This window comes from Thalassophryne amazonica, chromosome 19, assembly GCF_902500255.1.
Source record: "Thalassophryne amazonica chromosome 19, fThaAma1.1, whole genome shotgun sequence".
Lineage (NCBI taxonomy): Eukaryota > Metazoa > Chordata > Actinopteri > Batrachoidiformes > Batrachoididae > Thalassophryne > Thalassophryne amazonica.
Window position 1 is genome coordinate 10,169,565 of NC_047121.1, and position 25,703 is coordinate 10,195,267.

The window sequence follows — 25,703 nt, forward strand, 5'->3', positions numbered from 1 at the left end:
CATTTTGAAGTAGCAGCTATAACAGACACCCTGAGCCCTTATTTAATGCTGCGTTTACACATAGGCAGGACGCGTTTCGAATGTCATATTTGCGTCATTCTTGGCACATTCCTGACATTGTTAACATAACTTAATGCATCTGAATAGGTTTCTTAATAATGCGTGTTGGTGCGCGATATTTGTGATTTTCGTGGAGCATGTTTTTGGCTGTCAACAAATCTTCCATGAATGTCATGCACCACCCTCATTTTGCCTCATGTCATGGAGGTCGCAACTGAGCGTGTTGCTCTGTCTTGATTAGTGGTGATCCTTAATAGAGTGTGACAACGTTCTTCTCTGACGTGCACACAGTTAAATCCTGCACCGCATTCAGTTTCATTTCTGCAGTATGAAGAAGGACAGTGACGCCAAGTTGGCTAAAAGTTTCGTTCCAATGCTCCTCAGCCCGCTTCTGCAGGTGTTCCACCTGCTGCTGTTGCGCCTGATGTTTGGGAAAACGAGCGAGACGAGAGCCGCATGGAGCCACACATCTGGCTCTCAGTCTCCTCCTTTCTGCACCACTCCATGGCACAGAGCCCAACTAAGCATGCAGTCACAAAGTTCTTCTGTTGTGGCTGTTGATTCAAAATTGGAGGGATCTGAATTGTTCAGCAACTGATGGTTGGATGAATATGGGGGTGTGTGTGGAGACAATTCACCTCATTCACAATGTGACAGAACTTAACGATGCATTGTTACATGCGATAGCGCACAACGCGGAACATTATTCGTGACCGTGCGTAATGGTTCCTGATAATTCGCCAGCAACACGTGCCGTTAATCATAACATGTGGTAATAGATTGCAGCAGTTCCTGAGGACACTTGGCGCCTCTGCCCCAAATCGTCACATTCGTGATCAGCGCCCAAGAATGTATACTTCGTGGCATTCGTGACATGCTGTCATTATGTGTAAACGCAGCATCAGGTTAAACTTAATCTTTTTTTAAGTCCTAATAATTATGAAATTACTGACTCTGTAGTGTAATGAAAATGGATCTAACTTTTATTTTTTTCTGATTATGTTATGAAGTTGTCAATAAAATTTATCTATCACAACACCAGGTGGCAGTAAAAGACATTTGCAGCATCAACAGCGCCACCTACTGTATACTGAAGTATGATGGGAATGAGATTATAATAAATTATAAGAATACACAAAATTCAAGGCAAGATTGGAAAGAAGGTGTAATAAAAACATGCTGACATTTGTTTACAATAATTAAAAGCAACTGTAAAAACTATAGTGTTTTTATGAATTTTTTGGAGGGGGCCTGCCTGAACCCTATTTTTGGCGTCAAAACGGGGCCCGTAGTGCCCGAATCATAATACCTGGCACAAATGTGATGGCAGATTAGGAATCTGTGGATGTTTTTGCCCTAGAAAACATCTTCAGATATTTTTTAATGATCTACCTTAATGAAATACGGACAACAAAATCAGTGACAATACACTGAATGTCAGACATGGAAACTGGATGGATTCATACTCGCCAGGCGAAAATGGCAACTGGTGGAAATTGGCGGGATATCACAGATCAGTGGTTCTAATTAACTGCACAATGTGGGCAAATAAGGGGATTTGTGAAAGAAACATGATGTGCGTCCATAACTACAGAGGATATGGGAAGATCGAGAGCATAGAGATGATGTGTGATGTGAGCAGATTCAGAGAAGCTTGAGGACCTCCAAATGGGACCTCCACACTTAGTATATAGATACAGCTTCTCGGTGCTAAAGGTGTGATTAGAGGTTTTGGAATGTTAGAATATTGGAATATTGAGGATAGCAGAGCAACATTTTGGTTAATAATAATGTATATTTTTTGTTATTACTTGGAATCCAGGGCTGTAATTTTTCCTGTTTTAGATTTTTATATTTACGTGTCCCCAGCTTCTCGAAGGAATGACCGTAATGAAACCTGCTTCCACATTATGACTTTATTTCTGGACATACATGACTCGAATGGTTTAAAACATATTTAAGATAAGAGAGATAAGATAAAACTTTATTGATCTCACAGAGGAGAAATTCACATGTTATGTCAGCTCTTAAAAACACAAGATGGGTGCAAGTAGAGGAAAATGTTCATCAACAGCGTGTGCAAAGATAAGCAATAATAATAATAATAATACTAGCAAAAGTACAATAAAATAAGAAAATGAAGTAGAAATAGAATATGTATATACGAGGTCTGTTAGAAAAGTATCCGACCTTATTATTTTTTTAAAAAACCATATGGATTTGAATCACGTGTGATTGCGTCAGACAAGCTTGAACCCTCGTACGCATGCGTGAGTTTTTTCATGCCTGTCGGTTGCGTCATTCGCCTGTGAGCAGGCTTGGAGTGAGGTGTGGTCCACCCCTCTCGTCTATTTTTTATTGCGAATAAATGTCTGAACAATTTGGAGCTTTGCTGCATCAATTTTTTTCCAGAAACTGTGAGAGACCTCCAGGTGGACACCGTTCGAAAAATTAATATGGCTTTCAGGGACGATTTTATGGGGATTAAACAGATTACTGGGTGTTACTGCCCCTTTAAGGACCGCCCAGAGCGCGCTCCCAGCCCCCATCGACAGCCTGACACCCCGCTGGAACAACCAGATCATTTCCAACGTGAAAGCTTTGTTGATCCGGGACCTCGTCTGACTTTCACAATAAGGCAGAAGATGTGGACATCAGCACTTTATCGGCACATTCCACCGTTACAGCAGTTTTTTTCATGGAAAAAGAAGCGGAGGGACGCGCCACCGTGCCTCTCATGGCGCGGCACAAAACCACCTCGGTGTTGGTCTCACAGGACGCCTTAAAAGTGGATTTCAGACGGCTGTCGGTTCCTTTTCAGTCGTGTGATTATCCGATTGTGATTGTGCATGAGCTGGACATGCCCCAACATGTACTGGAAGGCTTCATCATGGCGTTGCTTTGCGCCGAGCGGCTGCACCGCAACGCGCGGTGGAGCAGCTTCTCTTTCCATGACAAAAACTCCTGTAACAGTGAAATGTGCCGTTCATTTTTAAACTGGACGCTGTCTTGATCCGGTATGTCATCTGACTAGCACAGGAGCAAAGACGTGGACATCAGCACTTTTCCGGCACATTAAGACAGATGTGCGGAGGAGTTCCGCGCGTCGCGGTGCAGCCGCTCGGCGCAAAGCAACGCCGTGATGAAGCCTCACGGGACATGTTCTGGCATGTCCAGCTCATGCACAATCACAATCGGATATTCACACGACTGGAAAGCAACCGGAATCCATCTGAAATCCACCTGAAAGCTGTCCTGAGAGACCAACACCGAGGTGGTTTTGTCCGTGTAATGAACGGCTCCGTGGCGCGTCCCTCCGCTTTTCTTTCCATGAAAAAAACTCCTGTATCGGTGGAATGTGCCGGAAAAGTGCTGATGTCCACGTCTTTTCACAATTCCTGTGCTAGTCAGATGACATACCGGATCAAGACAGCGTCCAGTTTAAAAATGAATGGCACATTTCACTGTTACAGGAGTTTTTGTCATGGAAAGAGGTGCAGCCGCTCGGTGCAAAGCAACGCCGTGATGAAGCCTTCCAGGACATGTTGGGGCAGGTCCAGCTCATGCACAATCACAATCGGATAATCACATGACTGAAAAGCAACCGATAGCCGTCTGAAATCCACCTTTAAGCTGTCCTGAGAGACCAACACCGAGGTGGTCTTGTGCCGCGTCCCTCGGCTTCTTTTTCCATGAAAAAAACTCCTGTAACGGTGGAATGTGCCGATAAAGTGCTGATGTCCACATCTTCTGCCTTTTTGTGAAAGTCAGACGAGGTCCCGGATCAACAAAGCTTTCACGTTGGAAATGATCTGGTTGTTCCAGCGGGGTGTCAGCCTGTCAATGGGGGCTGGGAGCGCACCGCGCTCTCAGCAGTTGTGGGCCGTCCTTAAAGGGGCAGTAACACCCCGTAATTTGTTTAATCCCCATAAAATCGTCCCTGAAAGCCATATTAATTTTTCGAACGGTGTCCACCTGGAGGTCTCTCACAGTTTCTGGAAAAAAATTGATGCAGCAAAGCTCCAAATCGTTCAGACATTTATTCGCAATAAAAAATAGACGAGAGGGGTGGACCACACCTCACTCCAAGCCTGCTCACAGGCGAATGACGCAACCGACAGGCATGAAAAAACTCACGCATGCGCACGAGGGTTCAAGCTTGTCTGACGCATTCACACGTGATTCAAATCCATATGTTTTTTTTAAAAAAATAATAAGGTCGGATACTTTTCTAACAGATCTCGTGTGTATATATATATATATATATATACACACACACGCACAAATACACACATATATACATATTTATATATTAAATTATATATACAGTGAGGAAAATAAGTATTTGAACACCCTGCGATTTTGCAAGTTCTCCCACTTAGAAATCATGGAGGGGTCTGAAATTTTCATCTTAGGTGCATGTCCACTGTGAGAGACATAATCTAAAAAAACTCCGGAAATCACAACGTATGATTTTTTAATAATTTATTTGTATGTTACTGCTGCAAATAAGTATTTGAACACCTACCAACCAGCAAGAATTCTGGCTCATACAGACCTGTTCATTTTTCTTTAAGAAGCCCTCTTATTCTGCACTCTTTACCTGTATTAATTGCACCTGTTTGAACTTGTTCCCTGTATAAAAGACACCTGTTCACACACTCAATCAATCACACTCCAACCTGTCCACCATAGCCAAGACCAAAGAGCTGTCGAAGGACACCAAGGACAAAACTGTAGACCTGCACAAGGCTGGGATGGACTACTGGACAACAGGCAAGCAGCTTGGTAGAAGACAACAACTGTTATGATTATTTATTAGAAAGTGGAAGAAACACAAGATGGCTGTCAATCTCCCTCCGTCTGGGATTCCATGCAAGATCTCACTTTGTGGGGTAAGGATGATTCTGAGAAAGCTCAGAACTACACAGGAGGACCTGGTCAATGACCTGAAGAGAGCTGGGACCACAGTCACAAATATTACATTAGTAACACATGATGCTGTCATGGTGTAAAATCCTGCAGGGCAGCAAGGTCCCCCTGCTCAAGCCAGCACATGTCCAGGCTCATTTGAAGTTCACCATTGACCATCTGGATGATCCAGAGGAGGCATGGGAGAAGGTCATGTGGTCAGATGAGACCAGAATAGAGCTTTTTGGAATCAACTCCATTTACCATGTTTAGAGGATGAGAACAACCCCACGAAAACCATCCCAACCGTGAAGCATGGGGGTGGAAACATCATACTCTGGGGGTGCTCTTCTGCAAAGGGGACAGGACGACTGCACCGTATTGAAGGGAGGATGGATGGGGTCATGTATTGCGAGATTTTGGCAAACAACCTCCTTCCCTCAGTAAGAGCATTGAAGATGGGTCATGGCTGGGTCTTCCAGCATGACAATGACCCCAAACACATAGCCAGGGCAACTAAGGAGGGGCTCCGTAAGAACCATTTCAAGGTCCTGGAGTGGCCTGGCCAGTCTCCAGACCTGAACTCAATAGAAAATCTTTGGAGGGAGCTGAAACTCCAAACCTGAAAGATCTAGAGAAGATCTGTATGGAGGAGTGGACCAAAATCCCTGCTGCAGTGTGTGAAAACCTGGTGAAAAACTACAGGAAACGTTTGATCTGTATAATTGCAAACAAAGGCTACTGTACCAAATATTAACATTGATTTTCACAGGTGTTCAAATACTTATTTGCAGCAGTAACATACAAATAAATTATTAATAAAATCATACATTGTGATTTCCAGATTTTTTTTTAGATTATGTCTCTCACAGTGGACATGCACCTAAGATGAAAATTTCAGACCCCTCCATAATTTCTAAGTGGGAGAACTTGAAAAATCGCAGTTTGTTCAAATACTTATTTTTCTCACTGTATATATATCACACAAGTAAGGTCTAACCTTACCAACCCCTAGAGCAAGCACACAGGTGACAGTGGTAAGGAAAAACTCCCTTATGAGAATTTTTGCTCATGATCAAAATTTTGAACATGACAGCAGCTAAAATTTTTATGTGCCATCTTGAGATTTAGGTGTTCAATCCTTGACTTGTCTCAAGACATCTGGTTGTAAAACTGATGATTTGTATTGTAAATTTTTCAAAGGTTGACAATAAATGTGCCACATGTTTGTTTTTCGTGTATGATAAATTATGTAAAATATGCGAATACTCAATTTGCAATTCACAGTGATACATCATTTTGTTAAAACACAATGATCTGTATTCATGATGTACACACTGAGGGCTCTTTCCCAGTGTCCCCTGCTGCGTGGTCTTTGTTTTTATTGAAATAGAAAGACATTCTTAGTTGTTATATTATTCTGTTGATGATTTTGGAAAATGCATTTGGGGAGTCCCTGACACAGTCCACCAACACAGAGACGTTTGTGAAGTGGTGCTCAGTGGGACTTACCTCTTCACAAGAGTCTCTCTGAGCCTCAACCAAACAAAGAGCTATCAACACTCTCAGTTTATCACTGCCAGAATCATCCCAGAAGGTCCTGCTCCATATAGACCTCTTGTGAAGTTCACATTAATGCTGTCGTTCTCTTGCTCACAGCCATGTGGTTAAAGATGACTCATCCTTTCACACCACACGTAACAGTTCATTAGGTCACTCGCTTTGAGAACTGACAGCATTCTGCTCAGTTTTATTGGGCAGGAAGTAAAATATACCTTTTCAACTCTTCACCCTTCCTGCATCCTCAACACAAAACATTTCCTCTTATCCGGCCTTTTCTGTGCTTCCTTTCTCGTGGGAATGTACAGTACGACCTGAACAGACCACGTTTTTCCATATCTGTCTGTCTGCCTTTGCATCACAAGTTTGCCCCTTATAGTCATCTACTGTACATTAAGCACCAGTTTTCCTCAAGATACTTCATGGTGTCATATTTGAAAAGACCACTAGAAACTGGTTGTGCCGGTTTGACTTAGCATTCTGAACAAACGTCCTCTGTGGCTTCATGCATGAAAGAAACAGTCAGTTCTGGCTTTGACCTTTGACAAGTATTGTCTAGTAGATGTGGCCTTTGGTGCTCGACTTTACAGGGCTCTACACTTAGCCCTAGAGCTTACTTGCCATGCCTGGCAAGGTCGGGTCAGATCTACTTGCCGCATGGCAAGTTACCCAAATTAATTTACTCCTCTTCTTCTGTGCCCTCCTCTTGCCCCTTCCTCTTCCTGTCAGTTTAAGCCACGCCTCAATCGCACAGAACAAAGGAGGAAACGCCTTTTCACCTATAAATTTAACTGTTAATTTCTGTAATGTAACAGCAGCTACGGCGACTGGAAGATTTATTATTTTCATCAATGCTGTGCTTTTCAGACTTTTTCTCTTTGTTCAACTTTGTATTGAAATTTGAGACAGAGTGCAGTTGCACTTGCTTCTCACACACACACACACAGAGAGAGAGAGAGAGAGAGAGAGAGAGAGAGAGAGAGAGAGAGAGAGAGAGAGAGAGAGAGAGAGAGAGAGAGGCGGAGTGCTCTGGTCACAGACGGTTGAAGGAACTAGCAATCTGTTTTAAAAATTTACGCATCAGCATTCAACTTGAGCCAGAACTATCCGATAATCGGGTAACCTGCAGTAATAATGTGCTTTTAAAACATTTGTGCTGAATGCAGAGCTGTGTGCCTGTTCACTCCAACACCACACAGAGATGAGGTGAGGAGGAGCGTGCACGATTAGAGAATCGGGTTCATTTATCCTAAAACAGTCGATCAGAAAAACACTTCTGCTGCTGCAACAATATTACTGAAATATGTTGATTTTTGACCAGATTTCATTCACAATGTGGCTAAAAGTCAACTTGCCATGTCAGGCAGGTAAGGGGCATCAGCGGATGAGCGTTACCGTCGAGCCCTGCTTTACTGTAGTCATCCATAGATCTGTGACTTTACATTATTCAGGGTAATTCATTTATCCTTGTGGTTTAGATTTTGCTGTGACACAAATTGTCAAGTGTGTGTTCAGCTAATCGTGTGCAGTAATTTGTGATTGCGACATGTGGGCTCCTAACAAATTGTTAAAACGATTGATTCTCAAACTGGATGCACTACCCCTAACGTTGACCCATTATCCCATTAGGTATTCTATCCCCTGTCAGCATCTAAATTCTGTTTTGTCTGACTTTAAGTGCTGCCCTTGGGAGTAAAGAAGGGCATGTTCAGAGTGAGGAGAAAAATATGACAGCCATAGGTGATGGTGGTGGAAGATCTGTCAAGAGCTGTCACAACGTTAGCAGGCAGGTGTTGGCATAAATATACCAACAAGTTAGCATCTTTGGAACAAAAATAGCATGGAATGTCGGTGATCTTATTTTCAAAGAGGAAAAGTGAGTCATTAAGACGGCTCAAATTAATGGCCTTGGAGTGTTACAAAATAGGAAAAGAATTTCAAACTTGATCCCAATCTAGTTAAATTATTATGTTATCAGGCCGCGGCTATTTCATCCTGCAGTCATCTGTTTAAAAATAGCATTGAAGATGAGATGTGATCAGTGCCTGCTACTTCCTGTGTTTGTGCACAGCCTGTGAGTAAACCTGTCTGAGTAATAAAGCGCGTCTGTGCAGGGTGAATCACACTCTGCTCCTTACGCTGACCATCTGAAAATCTCACACTCACCATTCGACAGACTGATGCCATGTGTATCATGATATTATGTTGAGCAGCTTTGAAAGCCAGAAGAAAGAAAAACAGTACTGCAATTAGAAAGTAAAATTCTCCTTGTTCTACTTCATCCACTTGATTCTATATAATTTGTGGGCTCGCACATAGTCAGTTGTTGTAAGGGTAAGACGGAGCAGTCATCAGCGGGGAAAACCTCTGGTTCACAGTAAAAACTGGTTTTATTAAAGTGATGTCACTACAACAGTCAACATACTCAGAGATAGCCCATATAACAAAGCCATCCATGGAAAGAGGCAATGAGGATGGTTGAGGATACAGGTGAGGAGTCAGTCACAGGAAGTCAGTCTGTTAAACAACTGTGTCTGTGAGGGACACAGCAAGTGAATCATCCAGGGAAGTCAGCAGAGGGTCACTATGCAACTCGCAAACATGCCAAGTAGGCTGGAGAGTAAACGGCAGCCAAATCTCAGGTAACATGTTGAGGCAGTGTAGGTTGGCAACTGTTGGTCAAACACAGGATGAATGTGAGATAGCAGACATGGGTTTTCAATATGTAATGTCACAATGCTTTTTACTCTCCCATTTTTCTGCTGTCTCCAGACTCCAATGAACCAGGCATCCACACGTTCCCACTGTATATTCACATTGCACTTGTGTAGGCGAGAGCCAGGCTCAGCCACACTACAGCGCTCCAAACTCCACCTGGTTGACCTGGCTGGATCCGAAAGAGTTAGCAAAACTGGTGTGGATGGACGTCTCCTCACTGAGGCCAAGTACATCAATGTCTCTCTCCACTACTTGGAGCAGGTAACAACTTTTAGGTCTGAATTTTCCTAAAAATCATATCACATTTGAGCTCATATTAACAAACGATGTAAATAATGAAACTAAATCGATGTAAGAAATTTGATATTTGGCTATCTGAGGGTGTAGGGTGTGCTGATTGACCGTAGGGGCTCTGATAGGACAGTGTTACTGCTGTACTGTCCCATTGATCTGCCTATTTTGATCAGTTCTATAAAGCTGGTCATCCGGCTGAGATGTTAGGTATCTCTGATGCTAGTGTTCCTGTAGCTCAGGGGTGGCCAAGTTCGGTCCTCGAGAGCCACCTTCCTGACACTCTTAGTTGTCTCCCTGCTCCAACACACCTGAATCCAATGAAAGACTTGTTAGCAGACTTTTAATGAGCCTTTCATTGGATTCAGGTGTGTTGGAGCAGGGAGACAACTAAGAGTGTCAGGAAGGTGGCTCTCGAGGACCGAACTTGGCCACCCCTGCTGTAGCTGATTCCTGAGTCAAATGTGAAACAACAAATATAAATGTGAGATCGCAAAGGCAGTAAACCACCTGTGAGAGAGGAAAGCTCCAGGAGGTGTTTTGGAGCGGAATTCCTTCAGGTGCATTGAGATGCTACAAACAATCTTTGTTTCAATTGGGGAGACGGGTATAGTCCCTATGTGCCTGAATAAAAGACATGTTGTACCACGGAGTGGAAAACACGACCGCCTCAACTTTAGCAACTGCAGGTCTATTACACCACTTTTTCACAAGAAACTTGCTTTAAATGGTTATTCTTAACAGGATTTGGTCCCACTTGTGTTGGCACGCGGCAGTTGAAATAGTCTGGCTTCACACCCTGGAAGTCTGCCATCCTACCTCTGTGAATGCTTAATGAACACAAGCATGAGTATCTGCAGTGCTTCTTCAGAGCCTACGGTATTTTCCGTATTTATGTCACACTTGAGCATTAGTCGCATGTGTCCAAAAACGTGTCATGGAGAGGAAATTCATAAGTTAGTTGTGTTGGTGCTACTGCTTCATACAACAAGAAGTAAAATGGTCTATAAGTTGCATTGATTTTTTTACGCAAGACATTACTGCTTTATGCAACGAGAAGCAAAATGAATTTAATTGGTGCATCATTTATAACAGAAACACTCCATTAGCGAGCAGAAGCTAATGGGCAAATTGACATTATTATACGAGGCATGAAGAACTTGAGAGTCAGCTGCTTCTGAATAAATGTCATGAAGGAGTTAAATATGCACATTTTCCTCACTAAATGTAAATAAACTTTCTCATTGATTTCCGTATTTTCCAGTCATTCAAGTCCTGGTTTTTTACCCGAGGCCAACATATGGCCATCAGGTACTGCGAAGATCTGGCGTCCATCCATCTGTCTGTTTGTCTGTCCTTCTTCCGTCTGTCTGTGTTCAGCATAAGTCCAGTTCTGTTACTGCCACAGTCTTCAAATTGACAAGGAACATCCTTGGGACACAGACCTTGGATAAGTTTGAAGGTGGCTAACCTTGACATATTTTAAGAGGTATTTTAAGAGGTTAAAAAGTACCTAATTTTATGGCATGATCACACGGACGTTAGCGTGGTGACGTCACATGGAAACTCTGTTTCAGTTGTGTGTAAATGTAACCTCTTTGTCATATATTATGTAAAAGCTAGTGAGAAATAAACACTTTTAAAACTGAAAATGCTGTTTTTAGAACCTAATAATACCTTTGAAGTGATGTAAAAGACATTTAGCAGATGTTAGCATTCAGTTTAGTTTTTGAGTGGCGGGGGTGACAGCCAGAGTAGAGCTGCACTGTGATGGCACAGTCTGGTTGCTAGCTCAAACTCAATTTTTGGAAACTAATACTTAAACAACTGAAAATTATACAGAACACGATGTTCATACAGCCAAGGGTATTTTAGCATGGTGTTATTTTTACTAGTTTGGTCGGCCTTGCGACTTATACTCAGGTTCAACTTATATACCGAAAAACTATGAGTTTGTTATTCATAATAGTAATTTCAGTAACTATTTATATAGGACTTTCACAGAAATCAGAACACTAAACAGAATAAACTGCAATACTGAAAGAATAAATGATAAGAACTACTAATATAAAATACTACTAATACACTGTAATAGTAGTATATTAGTATCATAATAGTACTAATATAATAATAAGTACACTTCAGCAGTGCACAAAAATCCCAAATTAATGAGCTCATAATATTGAAAACAGATGCAACTTATACTCCAGTGTGACTTATGCATGTGTTATTCCTTTTCAAGAGGCCTTTTTTAACAGGTGTGACTTGTACTCTTGTGCAATTTATAATCTGAAAAATATTGAAAGTTTAGCTACAGATTGCCAGATGGTACATTTGAGATGCAAACCTAGATTTGATCTGTTTTGGTGAAAGAATATACTCACTATGAAACTCAGACTGGTGCAAAATGCACAATCTACTATTGTGCATTTTACACAGTAGTAGATTGTGTAAAATATATAACAATATATGTTTTTGAACTTTTAATATTTATTACACCTCAACAAGCCGCAACTGGCCATCATATAAATCTAAAATTAAATTTTGCTTGTTCAAATGTTCATCTTGCCTTTTATTTCAGTGAGGGGAAGTAATGTTTGTAGTTCTAGTTTAAAAATGCTAATGATGCGCGCGCGTGTGTGTTTGTGTGTCTGCCGTTTGGTTGTATGATTGATTGTGTGTGTGTATTTGGGTGTGAACTCCCACCCACCTTTGCTGTTGTGTGGGCCGCTGAAGAGGAGGTACTGCTGGCCCACCACCACTAGAGGGCGCCCTGCCTGGAGTGCGGGCTCCAGGCACCGGAGGGCGCTGCCGCCTTACAGGAGCAGCCAGGATGACAGCTGTCACCCATCACTGGAGACAGCTGATTCCAATCAACAGGGAGGTATATCAGCAGGACGGCATCTCCACCTCATTTGCCGAGATATCGCCTTATCAAAGAGGTAACAATCTCCGCCCAAACATACGAGTGACTAAAGTTGTAATTCTTGTTGATTATTTGTAGGACAGCTGACTACCGGACAACATTTGGATAAGTACTCACCTTCCTACACTTCTTGATTGTTGTTGACGAGAGGTGGAGGTGGACTCTCCACCCTCCGTGTTGCTGGGTGCAGCTGCATCCACACCTGACTGTTTCTGTTCCTTGCCAGCAGTACCGGATCCGACGAGCGGAGGCAGTGGCCACCTGGGAATTCGGGACTTGGCGGCTCCAGTATTCCCGGGGTTCGGTGGCAGAGGAAATCGGGTTGGTTCCGGTTCGACTTGGACAGACGTCTCCTATCGTCGAGCCTGCCCACACGACACCGTTGTAATTGAACTCAGACTCAATATTGTAATCGGTTGTGTTTGTTGTGCCTGTTTCGCAACAGTAAAAACAGTGTTATTTGACTCCTCCATTGTCCGTTCATTTGCGCCCCCTGTTGTGGGTCCGTGTTCCTACACTTTCACAACAGGATATCTCGGCCAGCGTCATGGATCCCGAGGGGCGTCAACCGGCTGTTGAACGGCCAATGGAAGACCAGGACGCGCAGGCGTCCTCGGGAGGGGTGATCGGTGAGTTGCAGCGGATCCTCACCGCTTTCACGACTCGGATGGATTTAATGACCGAGCAGAACGTCCTCCTGAACCGCAGGGTGGAGGCTCTCGCCGCACAAGTGGAAGCGCGCCCCCCGGGCGCCGCTGCGGCTCTCCCTCCCGTCGACCCTGTGCGTAACAGCGATGTTCCACTGGTCGTCCAACGACCCCACCCACCTTCCCCTGAAGCTTACATAAGCCCCCCAGAGCCGTACGGAGGCTGTGTGGAGACGTGCGCAGATTTTCTTATGCAGTGCTCGCTCGTCTTCGCACAGCGTCCCGTCATGTACGCGACTGATGCTAGCAAAGTAGCTTATGTAATAAACCTGCTTCGCGGTGAGGCACGCGCTTGGGCTACAGCGCTCTGGGAGCAGAATTCACGGCTCCTTCTGACATATGATGGGTTTGTAAGGGAGCTCAGAACCGTGTTCGATCACCCCAATAGAGGCGAAACCGCTTCAACCGTGCTACTGTCAATGAGACAGGGGCGTCGGAGCGCAGCTGCCTATGCAGTCGACTTCCGCATCGCGGCTGCGAGGTCCGGCTGGAATAGCACTGCACTCCACGCCACCTTTGTAAACGGACTGTCTTTGGTTCTTAAGGAGCACCTGGTGGCTAAGGACGAACCGCGGGATTGAGATGGGCTCATCGATCTTGTCATACGGTTAGACAACTGGTTAGAAGAACGTCGGCGGGAACGAGACGAAGGGCGTGGCCGGGCACGCGCCGTCCCTCTCCCTTCCGGTTCCGACCGCGCTCCGCCTTCCCCACGCTCCACGGCCCCTGCGCTCCGTGGGGCCACAGCTCCCCCTGCTGACGAAGCTATGGACACGAGTAGGGCAACATTTAGGGCACCAGATGCACAGAGGAGACGGGCCCACGGAGCTTGTTTTATTTGTGGTTCAATAGAGCACCATGTGAGAGACTGCCCCGAGCGGTTAAACTCCAACGCCCGCCCCTAGAGACTGGGCTAGGGGTGGGCCGAGACATTCACGTGGGACACACCCACATTGCCACATGACTCCCAGTTACGATCCTTTATGAGGGCTCAACCCTGAAGGCCCCAGCACTGGTGGACACGGGCTCTGAGGGGAATCTGTTGGACAGCAGATGGGCCAGGGAGATAGGGCTCCCCCTGGTGGCGCTTACCTCGCCTGTACAGGTTCGGGCACTAGATGGCTCCCTACTCCCTCCGATCACGCATATAAGACACCACCTGTAACTCTGGTGGTGTCAGGAAATCACCGGGAGGTGATCGAGTTTTTTGTGACTCAGGCCACCTCCCGTGTGGTTTTAGGGTTTCCCTGGATGTTGAAGCACAATCCCCGGATTGATTGGCCGTCCAGGGTAGTGGTTCAGTGGAGCGAGACCTGCCATGGGGTGTGTCTAGGTTCCTCGGTTCCTCCCGGCTCCCGAGCTAAGGAGGAGGTCAGAGTCCCGCCCAATCTGGGGACGGTGCCGGTGGAGTACCACGACCTTGTCGACGTGTTCAGCAAGGATCTGGCTCTCACTCTTCCCCCCCACCGTCCGTATGATTGTGCCATTGATTTGGTTCCGGGCAGTGAGTTCCCATCCAGTAGGCTGTACAACCTCTCACGGCCTGAGCGCGAATCAATGGAGACCTACAACCGGGACTCGTTAGCTGCCGGGTTGATCCGGAATTCCACCTCCCCGATGGGCGCAGGTTTCTTTTTTGTGGGTAAAAAAGACGGCGGACTTCGTCCATGCATTGATTATAGGGGGCTGAACGAGATCACGGTTCGCAACCGATACCCGTTGCCCCTGTTGGATTCAGTGTTCACACCCCTGCATGGAGCCCAAATTTTCACCAAGCTCGATCTTAGAAATGCGTACCACCTGGTTCGGATCCGGAAGGGAGACGAGTGGAAGACGGCATTTAACACCCCCTTAGGTCACTTTGAGTACCTGGTCATGCCGTTCGGTCTCACAAACGCTCCCGCAACATTCCAAGCGTTAGTTAATGATGTCTTGCGGGATTTCCTGCACCGGTTCGTCTTCGTATATCTAGACGATATACTCATCTTTTCTCCGGACCCTGAGACCCATGTCCAGCATGTACGTCAGGTCCTGCAGCGGTTGTTGGAGAACCGGCTGTTTGTGAAGGGCGAGAAGTGTGAGTTCCACCGCACGTCTTTGTCCTTCTTGGGGTTCATTATCTCCTCCAACTCAGTCGCTCCAGATCCGGCCAAGGTTGCGGCGGTGAGAGACTGGCCCCAACCCAAAAGCCGTAGGAAGTTGCAACAGTTCCTAGGCTTTGCTAATTTCTACAGGAGGTTCATTAAGGGCTATAGCCAGGTAGTTAGCCCCCTGACAGCCCTGACCTCACCAAAAGTCCCCTTCACCTGGTCGGATCGTTGCGAAGCCGCGTTCAAGGAGTTGAAACGGCGCTTCTCGTCTGCACCTGTTTTGGTGCAGCCCGATCCTAGTCGCCAGTTAGTGGTTGAAGTGGACGCCTCTGACTCAGGGATAGGAGCCGTGCTGTCCCAGAGCGGGAAGACCGATAAGGTCCTTCACCCGTGTGCCTATTTTTCCCGCAGGTTGACCCCAGCCGAACGGAACTATGACGTCGGCAATCGAGAGCTCCTTGCAGTGAAAGAGGCTCTTGAGGAGTGGAGACATCTGTTGGAGGGAACGTCCGTGCCATTCACGGTTTTCACTGACCACCGGAACCTGGAGTATATCAGGACCGCCAAGCGGCTGAATCCCAGGCAAGCCCGCTGGTCACTGTTCTTCGGCCGTTTTGACTTCCGGATCACCTACCGTCCCGGGACCAAAAATCAAAGATCGGATGCTTTGTCCCGGGTACATGAAGATGAGGTCAAAACGGAGTCGTCGGATCCCCCAGATCCCATCATCCCGGAGTCCGCTATCGTGGCCGCCCTCACCTGGGACGTGGAGAAGACCGTCCGGGAGGCCCTGACACGAGACCCGGACCCCGGAACCGGACCGAAGAACAAACTCTACGTCCCACCAGAAGCTAGGGCTGCAGTCCTGGACTTCTGTCACGGTTCTAAGCTCTCCTGCCATCCTGGGGTGCGTAAGACCGTGGCAGTCGTCCGGCAGCGCTTCTGGTGGGCGTCCCTAGAGGCCGACGTCCGGGGTTACATCCAGGCCTGCACCACCTGCGCCAGGGGCAAGGCCGATCACCGCAAGACCTCGGGTTTGCTACAGCCGCTGCCCGTCCCTCATCGCCCCTGGTCCCACATCGGCCTGGATTTTGTCACGGGTCTCCCGCCGTCCCAGGGAAACACCGTGGTCCTCACGATAGTGGACCGATTCTCCAAGGCGGCCCACTTCGTGGCCCTCCCGAAGCTACCAACGGCCCAGGAGACAGCGGACCTCCTAGTCCACCACGTCGTCCGTCTGCATGGGATACCATCAGACATCGTCTCCGATCGCGGTCCCCAGTTCTCCTCGCACGTTTGGAGGAGCTTTTGCCGGGAACTGGGGGCCACGGTCAGTCTCTCGTCCGGGTATCACCCCCAGACCAACGGACAAGCAGAACGGGCCAACCAAGAAATGGAGCAGACCCTACGCTGTGTGACAGCCGCGCACCCGACGGCCTGGAGTACCCACCTGGCCTGGATCGAGTACGCCCACAACAGTCAAGTGTCATCAGCCACCGGCCTCTCCCCTTTTGAGGTGTGATTGGGGTATCAGCCCCCGTTGTTTCCGGTGGTTGAGGGAGAGGTCGGTGTGCCCTCGGTCCAGGCCCACCTACGGAAGTGCCGTCGGGTGTGGCGTGCCGCCTGTTCTGCTTTGTTAAGGGCCCGGACGAGGGCGAAGAACCATTCAGACCGGCGGCGGTCGGTTGTGTTTGTTGTGCCTGTTTCGCAACAGTAAAAACAGTGTTATTTGACTCCTCCATTGTCCGTTCATTTGCGCCCCCTGTTGTGGGTCCTTGTTCCTACACTTTCACAACACTTTGCCTCTGGTTGGCTTACCATGAAGCTTTACTCTTAGCTACTCACTGTCATTTATGTGGTTGTCCCGCCCCTACCCCCCCACCACCACCAAAGAGCACACGCCCACAAACAGAGACAGTGGCGGAAGACATCGAACGCAGTACAGTTTTCACTCACAGTAACAGCAAAATGACACTTAACTAAACTCACTAAACCAGTTGAACTACAAAAACCAATTGAACTACAAAAACACAATAAACCAATAACACTAACAACTAACATGAACCACAATACAAACATTTAAAACCCTAAACTCCTATAGTGCATTGCAGCACAATGTCCATTGTTTACTGTTGTTAGCTAATATTGCTAATTTCTCCAAAAATATTTGTCCTGCCAACTTTCTGTTTTTGCAGCGTTCATCCTTCAACCATAATACATAATCATACCAAATGGCAAATGTCAACTCTCCCCAGTTTCTCTGTGATTGAAGCCGTATACACACGCACTCATACACGCACACAGAGGCCACTTGGCTTTTATAATACAGATTATTGCAACCCCATATTTCACACTTTGTTATAATCAGGAACTTTATATGTTATTCTTTACACCTGTCAGCCCTCATCACTGCTCTCTTTTTCTGTTGTTCTTCAGGTGATTATAACTTTGTCAGAGAAGAGCCGCTCACATATTCCTTATAGGAATTCCATGATGACATCTGTGCTGAGGGACAGTCTTGGGGGGAACTGCATGACCACAATGATTGCCAATATAGCCATTGATAAAAGGAACCTCAATGTTAGTATGAGCTGTTTAAGACCATGTTCTGATGCCCCTCAGTTGAGCAGAGCAGTGAAACTCTGTGAAGTTAAAGAGCATCTTTATTAGTTAGCTTTGTTAGTGGTGTGCATAAATACCAACCTGGTCACACGGCAAGTCGTGATTCAGCAGCACGAAATATACATTAATCTATTGGTTTGTGATATTGTGACGAAAAGTGCCTCATTTTCGGCACGGCAGCACTAATTCATTCCGTGATGGCTGCACGAAATTAAAAGTGAAGTGGGGGTCGGGTGGTTATGGTTAGGGTGGGGGGAAAGAGTAAGATTAGGTTATGGTTATGGTTAGGGTCGGGGGTAGGAGTAGGGTTAGGAATAGTGAGTTAAAAAAAAAAAACCTGTCACGAAAATGTGACTTATTTCGTCATGGGAGCATGAAAAAAAAAACAAAAAACGTGAGACTGGGCTGATAATACTGTATGTGCTCTTTTCACAGTGGAGGTGGGGGGTTGAAGTTTTCTTCCTCCTTACTCTATAGCATAGATGGATAGATAAAAAGTAGAAAGAGCGTCAGTTGGTAAATGGATTGAATAGAGAGGACTCCCACACAGCCAATGAATTCCAAATGAAAAGCATTATTTTCATTTTGAATTGAATTTTGAATTTTTGAATGAATTTATTCGGCACACGGACTCAACAATAACAATCTCACAAATCTCATAAATAGGACAATTTAACCGTGAACCCGTGTGACCGAAAGGGTGTGAGCAGAAGCAAAAGCTTATAAACGCTCACCCCTTTTACCACAAAAGTAAAATGTATACACACACATTTTATATTTAAAACCTGTATAGTATATTCAGTTTTTTTATTTCTGTTGTTTCAATTTTTAAGCATTTTAGAAATTCATTTAATTATTATGTCTCCCACACATTATATCTCCCTTCACAGATTCTCACCAAATTTGCACCACAGATAGATGTTAGGGCATATGAAGACTACACTGAATTTTGGAGGTGATTCGAATCGTCTAAAATTTCTGATTGCTCTTATTTCCATTGTGATACTTGTGAAATTATCATGTGACAAAATTGAGGGACTTGATTGAACATGTACAAATTGTAGATAAGACAATAGGATCTTAATAATTAATGTAAATAATAAATGTATATAGTTTGCACTGAAAATGATAAAGAAGACAATGCTCATACAACTGAGGGTATTTTAGCATTGAGTTCTATTTCTAAGTTAATTATTGATTAGGTTTGTTCATGCAGAAGAAAAGAAAACCTGGCATTTGGCTTTGTTGGAACAGGAATGTTTGGACGTCTGCCTTTAACAGACTTTTTTCTTCAGGAATCCATCTCTACATGTGGCTTTGCTCAGCGCGTGGCTCTCATCAAGAATGAGGCAATATTGAATAAAGAACTGGATCCTGCTCTGGTGAGGCACCCAGACATTCACACCACTTCTCCAGTCACTACAAATACCACAGCTGAGCCACACAATCATACCTCAAACGTTAAAGTTAATATGCTGTTTCTCTGCGGTCAGACCCTCCCCACTGCTTCCAGACCTTAAAATATTCATTAAATAAGTGAGAATTCAGCTCCTGTGTAAGTAGATGTGCTTAAGTGACCTGGTAAAACCTCCGACACTGATCGCGTTTTTCCAGTGTCAGATACTTACTTTGGGAGATTTATTTCCACCTTTTAACACGTTTTTTTTTTTTTAATCATCTTGTAGTTGCTGATATCCTCACAGGTCCTGTTTGCATCCTCTGTGTTTTACCGTGTTTACGTGCCTGCATTTCTGTTTTGGCATACTTTACCCAAATACATCACAGCCTGTTGTAGAATGATTCAGCTGCTGTCTGATGTGTATATTTATGTTACTCGCAAATAACATACTGACATTTTGGAGGAGAGTCTAGATGGAAGGATGAAAAGTTGACCCTCACTTTTTTGCATTCATTTAAAAGCATAAATAACCTTAATTCCTTTCAGTTATTTTTTAATGAGCATTACATTCCTGGAGAACACAAGCCTCTAAAGTGAAAAAACATTTGGAAGAGTGCACATGTCTTGTGCACTGTGGTGGGCACATTTCTTCTAAATCTTCGAAGATAACGTTTTTGTTCATGGATTAGCTGTTCATCTTACTTCAGTGGATGAACAAGCTGCTACAGTACATTTACGTATGTCTGCTCACATAATGGACATGAACAATAAAGTTTAATAGTGAAAAATGTTCTTAAACCCTAAAATCACATGTTTTGTTGCCTTTGGAGCTTATAGATAATTTGCACAAATGTAGTTTTTATTGATCATTCATTTGGCACTGTGCATGTTAACTTTTTGGTTGTGTAGTAATAATGTGAATGTGATACAAATCACCATTGTTTGACTGCATTTCGTATAAAAAGGGTATGCCAGTAGTTTTGACATGTGATATCATAGTGCATGATACTCATTCTGGATAACAAACCCAGAATATCTGCATCATTTTTTTGATATTTTCAAGCTGTTACAGGTTGATACCTTGCAATTTCGGTCATTTTATAGTGTTCAGTATTTCTGGTAATGTGCAGTCAGGCCAAAAAATATTCCAGTTTCCAAAACTGGATCTCTTCCAGAATCTATCTGTGTAAGTCTTACCAGTTTTGAGGCATTCAAAGTTATAGTTATTCCATCCATCCATTCATTTTTCTTCCGCTTTATCCGGAGTCGGGTCGCGGGGGCAGCAGCTCAAGCAAAGCCGCCCAGCCCTCCCGATCCACACACACCTCCCCCAGCTCCTCCGTGGGAACCCCAAGGCGTTCCCAAGCCAGCCGAGAGATATAGTCCCTCCAGCGTGTCCTGGGTCTTCCCCGGGGCCTCCTCCCAATGGGACGTGCCCGGAACACCTCTCCAGCGATGCGTCCAAGGAGCATTCGGAAAAGATGCCCGAGCCACCTCAACTGGCTCCTTTTCGACGTGGAGGAGCAGCGGCTCAACTCCGAGCTCCTACCGAGTGACCGAGCTCCTCCCCCTATCTCTAAGGGAGCGCCCAGCCACCCTGCGGAGGAAACTCATCTCGGCCGCTTGTACTCACGATCTCGTTCTTTCGGTCATGAGCCAAATCTCATGACCATAGGTGAGGATTGGAATGTAGATCGATCGGTAAATCGAGAGCTTTGCCCCCCTACTCAGCTCTCTCTTCACCACAATGGTCCGATACAGTGACCGCATCACTGCAGATGCTGCACCGATCCGTCTATCGATCTCACGCTCCATCCGTCCCTCACTCGTGAACAAGACCCCGATATACTTAAACTCCTTCACTTGAGGCAAGGACACTCCACCGACCTGAAGAGGAAAAAGCACCTTTTTCTGGTCGAGAACCATGGCCTCGGATTTGGAGGTGCTGATTTTCATGCCGGACGCTTCACACTCGGCTGCAAACTGCCCCAGTGCACGCTGAAGGTCCTGATTTGACGAAGCCAACAGAACCACATCGTCCGCAAACCGTAGAGACGAGATTCTGTGGTTCCCAAACTAGACCCCCTCTACACCCTGGCTGTGCCTAGAAATTCTGTCCATAAAAATAATGAACAAAACCGGTGACAAAGGGCAGCCCTGGCGGAGGCCAACGTGCACTGGAAACAGGTTTGACTTACTACCAGCAATGCGAACAAAGCTTCTGCTGTGGTCGTACAGGGACCGGATAGCCCTTAGCAAAGGACCCTGGACCCCGTACTCCCAGAGCACCCCCCACAGGGTGCCCGGAGGGACATGGTCGAACGCCTTCTCCAGATCCACAAAACACATATGGACTGGTTGGGCGAACTCCGATGAACACCCGATGGAGCGTGTAGAGCAGGTCCAGTGTTCCGCGACCAGGACGAAAACCAGACTGCTCCTCCTGAATCCGAGGTTCGACCATCGGTCGAATTCTCCTCTCCAGTACTCTGGAATAGACCTTACCGGGGAGGCTGAGGAGTGTGATCCCCCTATAGTTGGAACACACCCCTTTCTTAAACAGAGGGACCACCACCCCGGTCTGCCAATCCAGAGGTACTGTCCCAGATCGCCATGCGATGTTGCAGAGGCGTGTCAGCCAAGACAGCCCCACAACATCCAGAGACTTAAGGTACTCAGGATGGATTTCATCCACCCCAGGAGCCTTGCCACCAAGGAGCTTTCTAACCACCTCAGTGACTTCGGCCTGGGTAATGGATGAGTCCGCCTCTGAGTCCCCAGTCTCTTCTTCCTCTTCGGAAGATGTGACGATGGGATTGAGGAGATCCTCGAAGTATTCCTTCCACTGCCCGACAACATCCCCAGTCAGGGTCAACAGCTCCCCACCCGCACCGTAAACAGTGCTGGTGGAGAGCTGCTTCCGCCTCCTGAGGCGTCGGACGGTTTGCCAGAATCTCTTCGAGGCCGACCGATAGTCCTCCTCCATGGCCTCCCCAAACTCCTCTCAGACCCGGGTTTTTGCCTCTGCGACCGCACGGGCTGCGGCACACTTGGCCTGCCGGTACCTGTCAGCTACCTCCGGAGTCCCACCTACCAACAAAGATAAGTAGGACTCCTTCAGCTTGACGGCATCCCTTACTTCTGGCGTCCACCACTGGGTTTGGCACCAGAGACCTTGTGACCACAGCTACGAGCAGCCGCATCGACAATGGAGGTGGAGAACATGGTCCACTCGGACTCCATGTCTCCAACCTCCTCCGCGATCTGGGAGAAGCTCTCCCGGAGGTGGGAGTTGAAGACCTCGCTGACAGAGGATTCCGCCAGTCGTTCCCAGCAGACCCTCATGATATGTTTGGGCCTGCCAGGTCTGACCAGCTTCCTCCCCTCCCAGCGGATCCAACTCACCACCAGGTGGTGATCTGTCGACAGCTCTGCCCCTCTCTTCACTCGAGTGTCCAAGACACGTGAACGAAGGTCAGATGATACGACTACAAAGTTGATCATCGACCTCCGGCTCAGGGTGTCCTGGTGCCACGTGCACTTATGGACACCCTTGTGCTCGAACATGGTGTTCGTGATGGACAAACTGTGACTTTAACTGTTTGCCTGTGTTCATATATTTATGAAAAATAACTATAACTAGTCACAGTTAGTTATTTTTCATAACAAATATATGAACACAGGCAAACAGTTAAACTGAATTAGAAATAACTTAATGCCTTTAATGATGATAAGTGACTATTAAAAATTAAAGATGCCAAAGGGGGGGATACGTACCTTGCGTGCACCGATAATAAATCTGATAGACGACCAATTTAGAGTCACTGATTCACCTAATCTGCATGTCTATGAAAGTGGGAGGATGTGAACATGGGGAGAACATGCAGACTGCACACACAAAAGACTACGTGGGACGCGATCCCAGGACCAAGGGCAACTGGAGACACCATGCCGCCCAGGTTGCGATCACCTTCCTCAAACAATGCTGGACAGTTATGAAGTCAGTAATATAGAATTATAGACTTTTGATGAGGTGTACCCATGATTATGTGGACCTGGTCAGGATGGGGTTCACCGAGGCCTTCGCTGCACGTGAGGTGTACTCGGCTCTACCAGTGGTCAACTTGGCTCCTCCAGTGGTCAACTCGCCATGTGGTACAGCTCAGAAAGTGGCGAATGGGCCAATCAGAAGTTGGCAAAATCACATACCATGTAATAATAATGATAAAAACACATGAACCACAACAAAAATGATTTTTTTTTTTTTTGATAAATAGTCTTGAGATTGCTGTGGCATATTCACTTCAAGAGACATTTTGTTGATTATATTTCCACATACTATTACAGTTAAACCAGAAAACAAGGATAGGACCCAAAATCCATGGAGTCAGGATAAAGCCAAATAATTTGTGTGAGCAGAGGAATTAAATATTGCACAAATTCACAGAAGGAGACATGCTGACTTGACCAGAAAGATTGAAGGGTTAGGGTTAGTTCCTGCACCAGATGGCGGGTGAAACCCGAAACAGGACCAGGCAGCTGCGACAGACCTGACAGGTGGCTGGAACGCTGAAGGCACAAGAAACAGAGTTGTCAAAAACACAGGGAAAAGCAGAGTCACAATGAAAAATGGAAGGTGTCATTCACAGAGGACAAACTGGGGCCAGGTACCACACAGGCAGAGCTGAGTTCCTGGTGATTGTGGAGAGGCAGCACCGGGTTTATAACAGGTGGATTTGATTGCAATCAGGTGAGATGATCAGCTCCGTGATGCTGCTGCCTGGAAGCACAGAAAGGGAGGGGGAGCAGAGCAGACACCAAGGCAGCACAATGCATACATTCTATAAGACTGTAGAATGTAAGTGTGTATAGTATATGTACTGTGCACTATATTTGTGTTGTATTACTTGCATGTTAACATGCTTTAAATTCTGTGCAAGTGGACGTGAATGAGCGATTGTAGTTCTGGCAGATTAGTCCCAGACAGAGGGTTCCATCCTTCATTTTGTAAGTTTGCGGTGCTTGTCATGGCCTTCCTTACCACAGTGTGCCGTTAATGAGACCTCCAGGCTGTTGTCAAAACTTATAGGGAGATGTGCCTTTTTATCCACATCCTACCCAGATGAGCCAGATTTGCCTCAGGATCAACTGCTACTGTATTACCACTGCTAAAAGTTGGCCGGCCACTTGCAAACGCTGCAGAGGTATTTTTAAGAGAGTCTGCGGCTCGTGCAGTAATTGTGACGGTGTCTGGCTGGTTCCACTTGGGTCCGGCACAGTTACAGCTTCAGGCAAACCTAGACTATATGGGCAAACGTCTTGTCTCCAGTTATGGATTTTTGGTGTGTTTCTCATTTTGCCCGATGCTGCTGCTCCCACTTTATCTTCCCTGGGTTATAAAGAATGCAAAGCCAGCAGTGCAGTTTGCAGATTAGAATGATGTCATTCGTCTTGGGTTGGGATGACACTCAAATTCATTTTTGGCTTGCTGGTTCTAAAAACACACTGTCTGTGGGACTTGCCGGCGCTGCTCATTGATTTGATGCCCAGAGTTTGCTTTTCATACTTTTGTAGTCAGTATTTGGCCAAACTTTCAGGCCACACACTACCTTAATGGTCTTATACTGTAGCCTGCAGGCTGCAAAATGCAATTATTCAGTGCCTGAACAACAAGATGCAGTTCCAACATTTTACAGTTTTTGTACAATGAATGAACAGTGTGACCTGTGAATGAGCTACACTGACTGGCTACTTTATTAGGTACACCTGTTCAATTGCTTGTTAATGCAAATAGCTAATCAGCAAATCACATGGCAGGAACTCAGTCCATTTTGGCATGTAGACATGGTGAAAATGACTTTCTGAAGTTCAAACTAAGCATATGAATAAGGAAGAAAGGGGATTTAAGTGACTTTGAACATGGTTACTTAGTTGTTGGTGCCAGATGGGCTGGTCTGAGTATTTAAGAAACTGCTGATCTACTGGGATTTACTGCGATACTGTGATGTTCAGAAGTGAGTGCACTCGAGGCTTGTCTCCCTGCCTCGTCGGGTGTACTCACCCCCACCCCCACCTCCCCCCCAAAAAAATATTTTTGCAGATATGGGGTTTGCGATCAAGATTTCCTGAAGTAATTGATCCGTAAACTTTAATCCTTAAAGTACTTAAACTGACAGAAAATATATATCATGAATGATATTCACGCTTTGCGACTTAATGTTTGAGACCTGCGTTCATGTTTTGTGAAATATTTTATTCACAGTTTGCAGCAAAATGATTAACGGTTCACATGTTGGGAAAGTGAAGTACACGGACCCACGACAGGGGGCGTAATTGAACGGCCAATAGGAAGTCCGAATAAATAACAATTTATTCTGCAAATGTGCACAACAACCAAATATGCTTTTAGTCTGTCAATC

The 25,703-nt window shown here is 45.8% G+C and overlaps 1 protein-coding gene across 1 annotated transcript in view; it reads left to right on the forward strand.

The window, feature by feature from the left end:
- kif6 (kinesin family member 6) overlaps positions 1 to 25,703 on the forward strand; it is a 267,960-nt gene that overhangs the window by 70,063 nt on the left and 172,194 nt on the right. Inside the window, exons 7-9 of the mRNA XM_034159854.1 lie at positions 9,304 to 9,510; positions 17,700 to 17,843; positions 19,181 to 19,267. Coding sequence (XP_034015745.1) covers positions 9,304 to 9,510; positions 17,700 to 17,843; positions 19,181 to 19,267 — 438 coding nt within the window. The remainder of the gene's footprint in view (positions 1 to 9,303; positions 9,511 to 17,699; positions 17,844 to 19,180; positions 19,268 to 25,703) is intronic.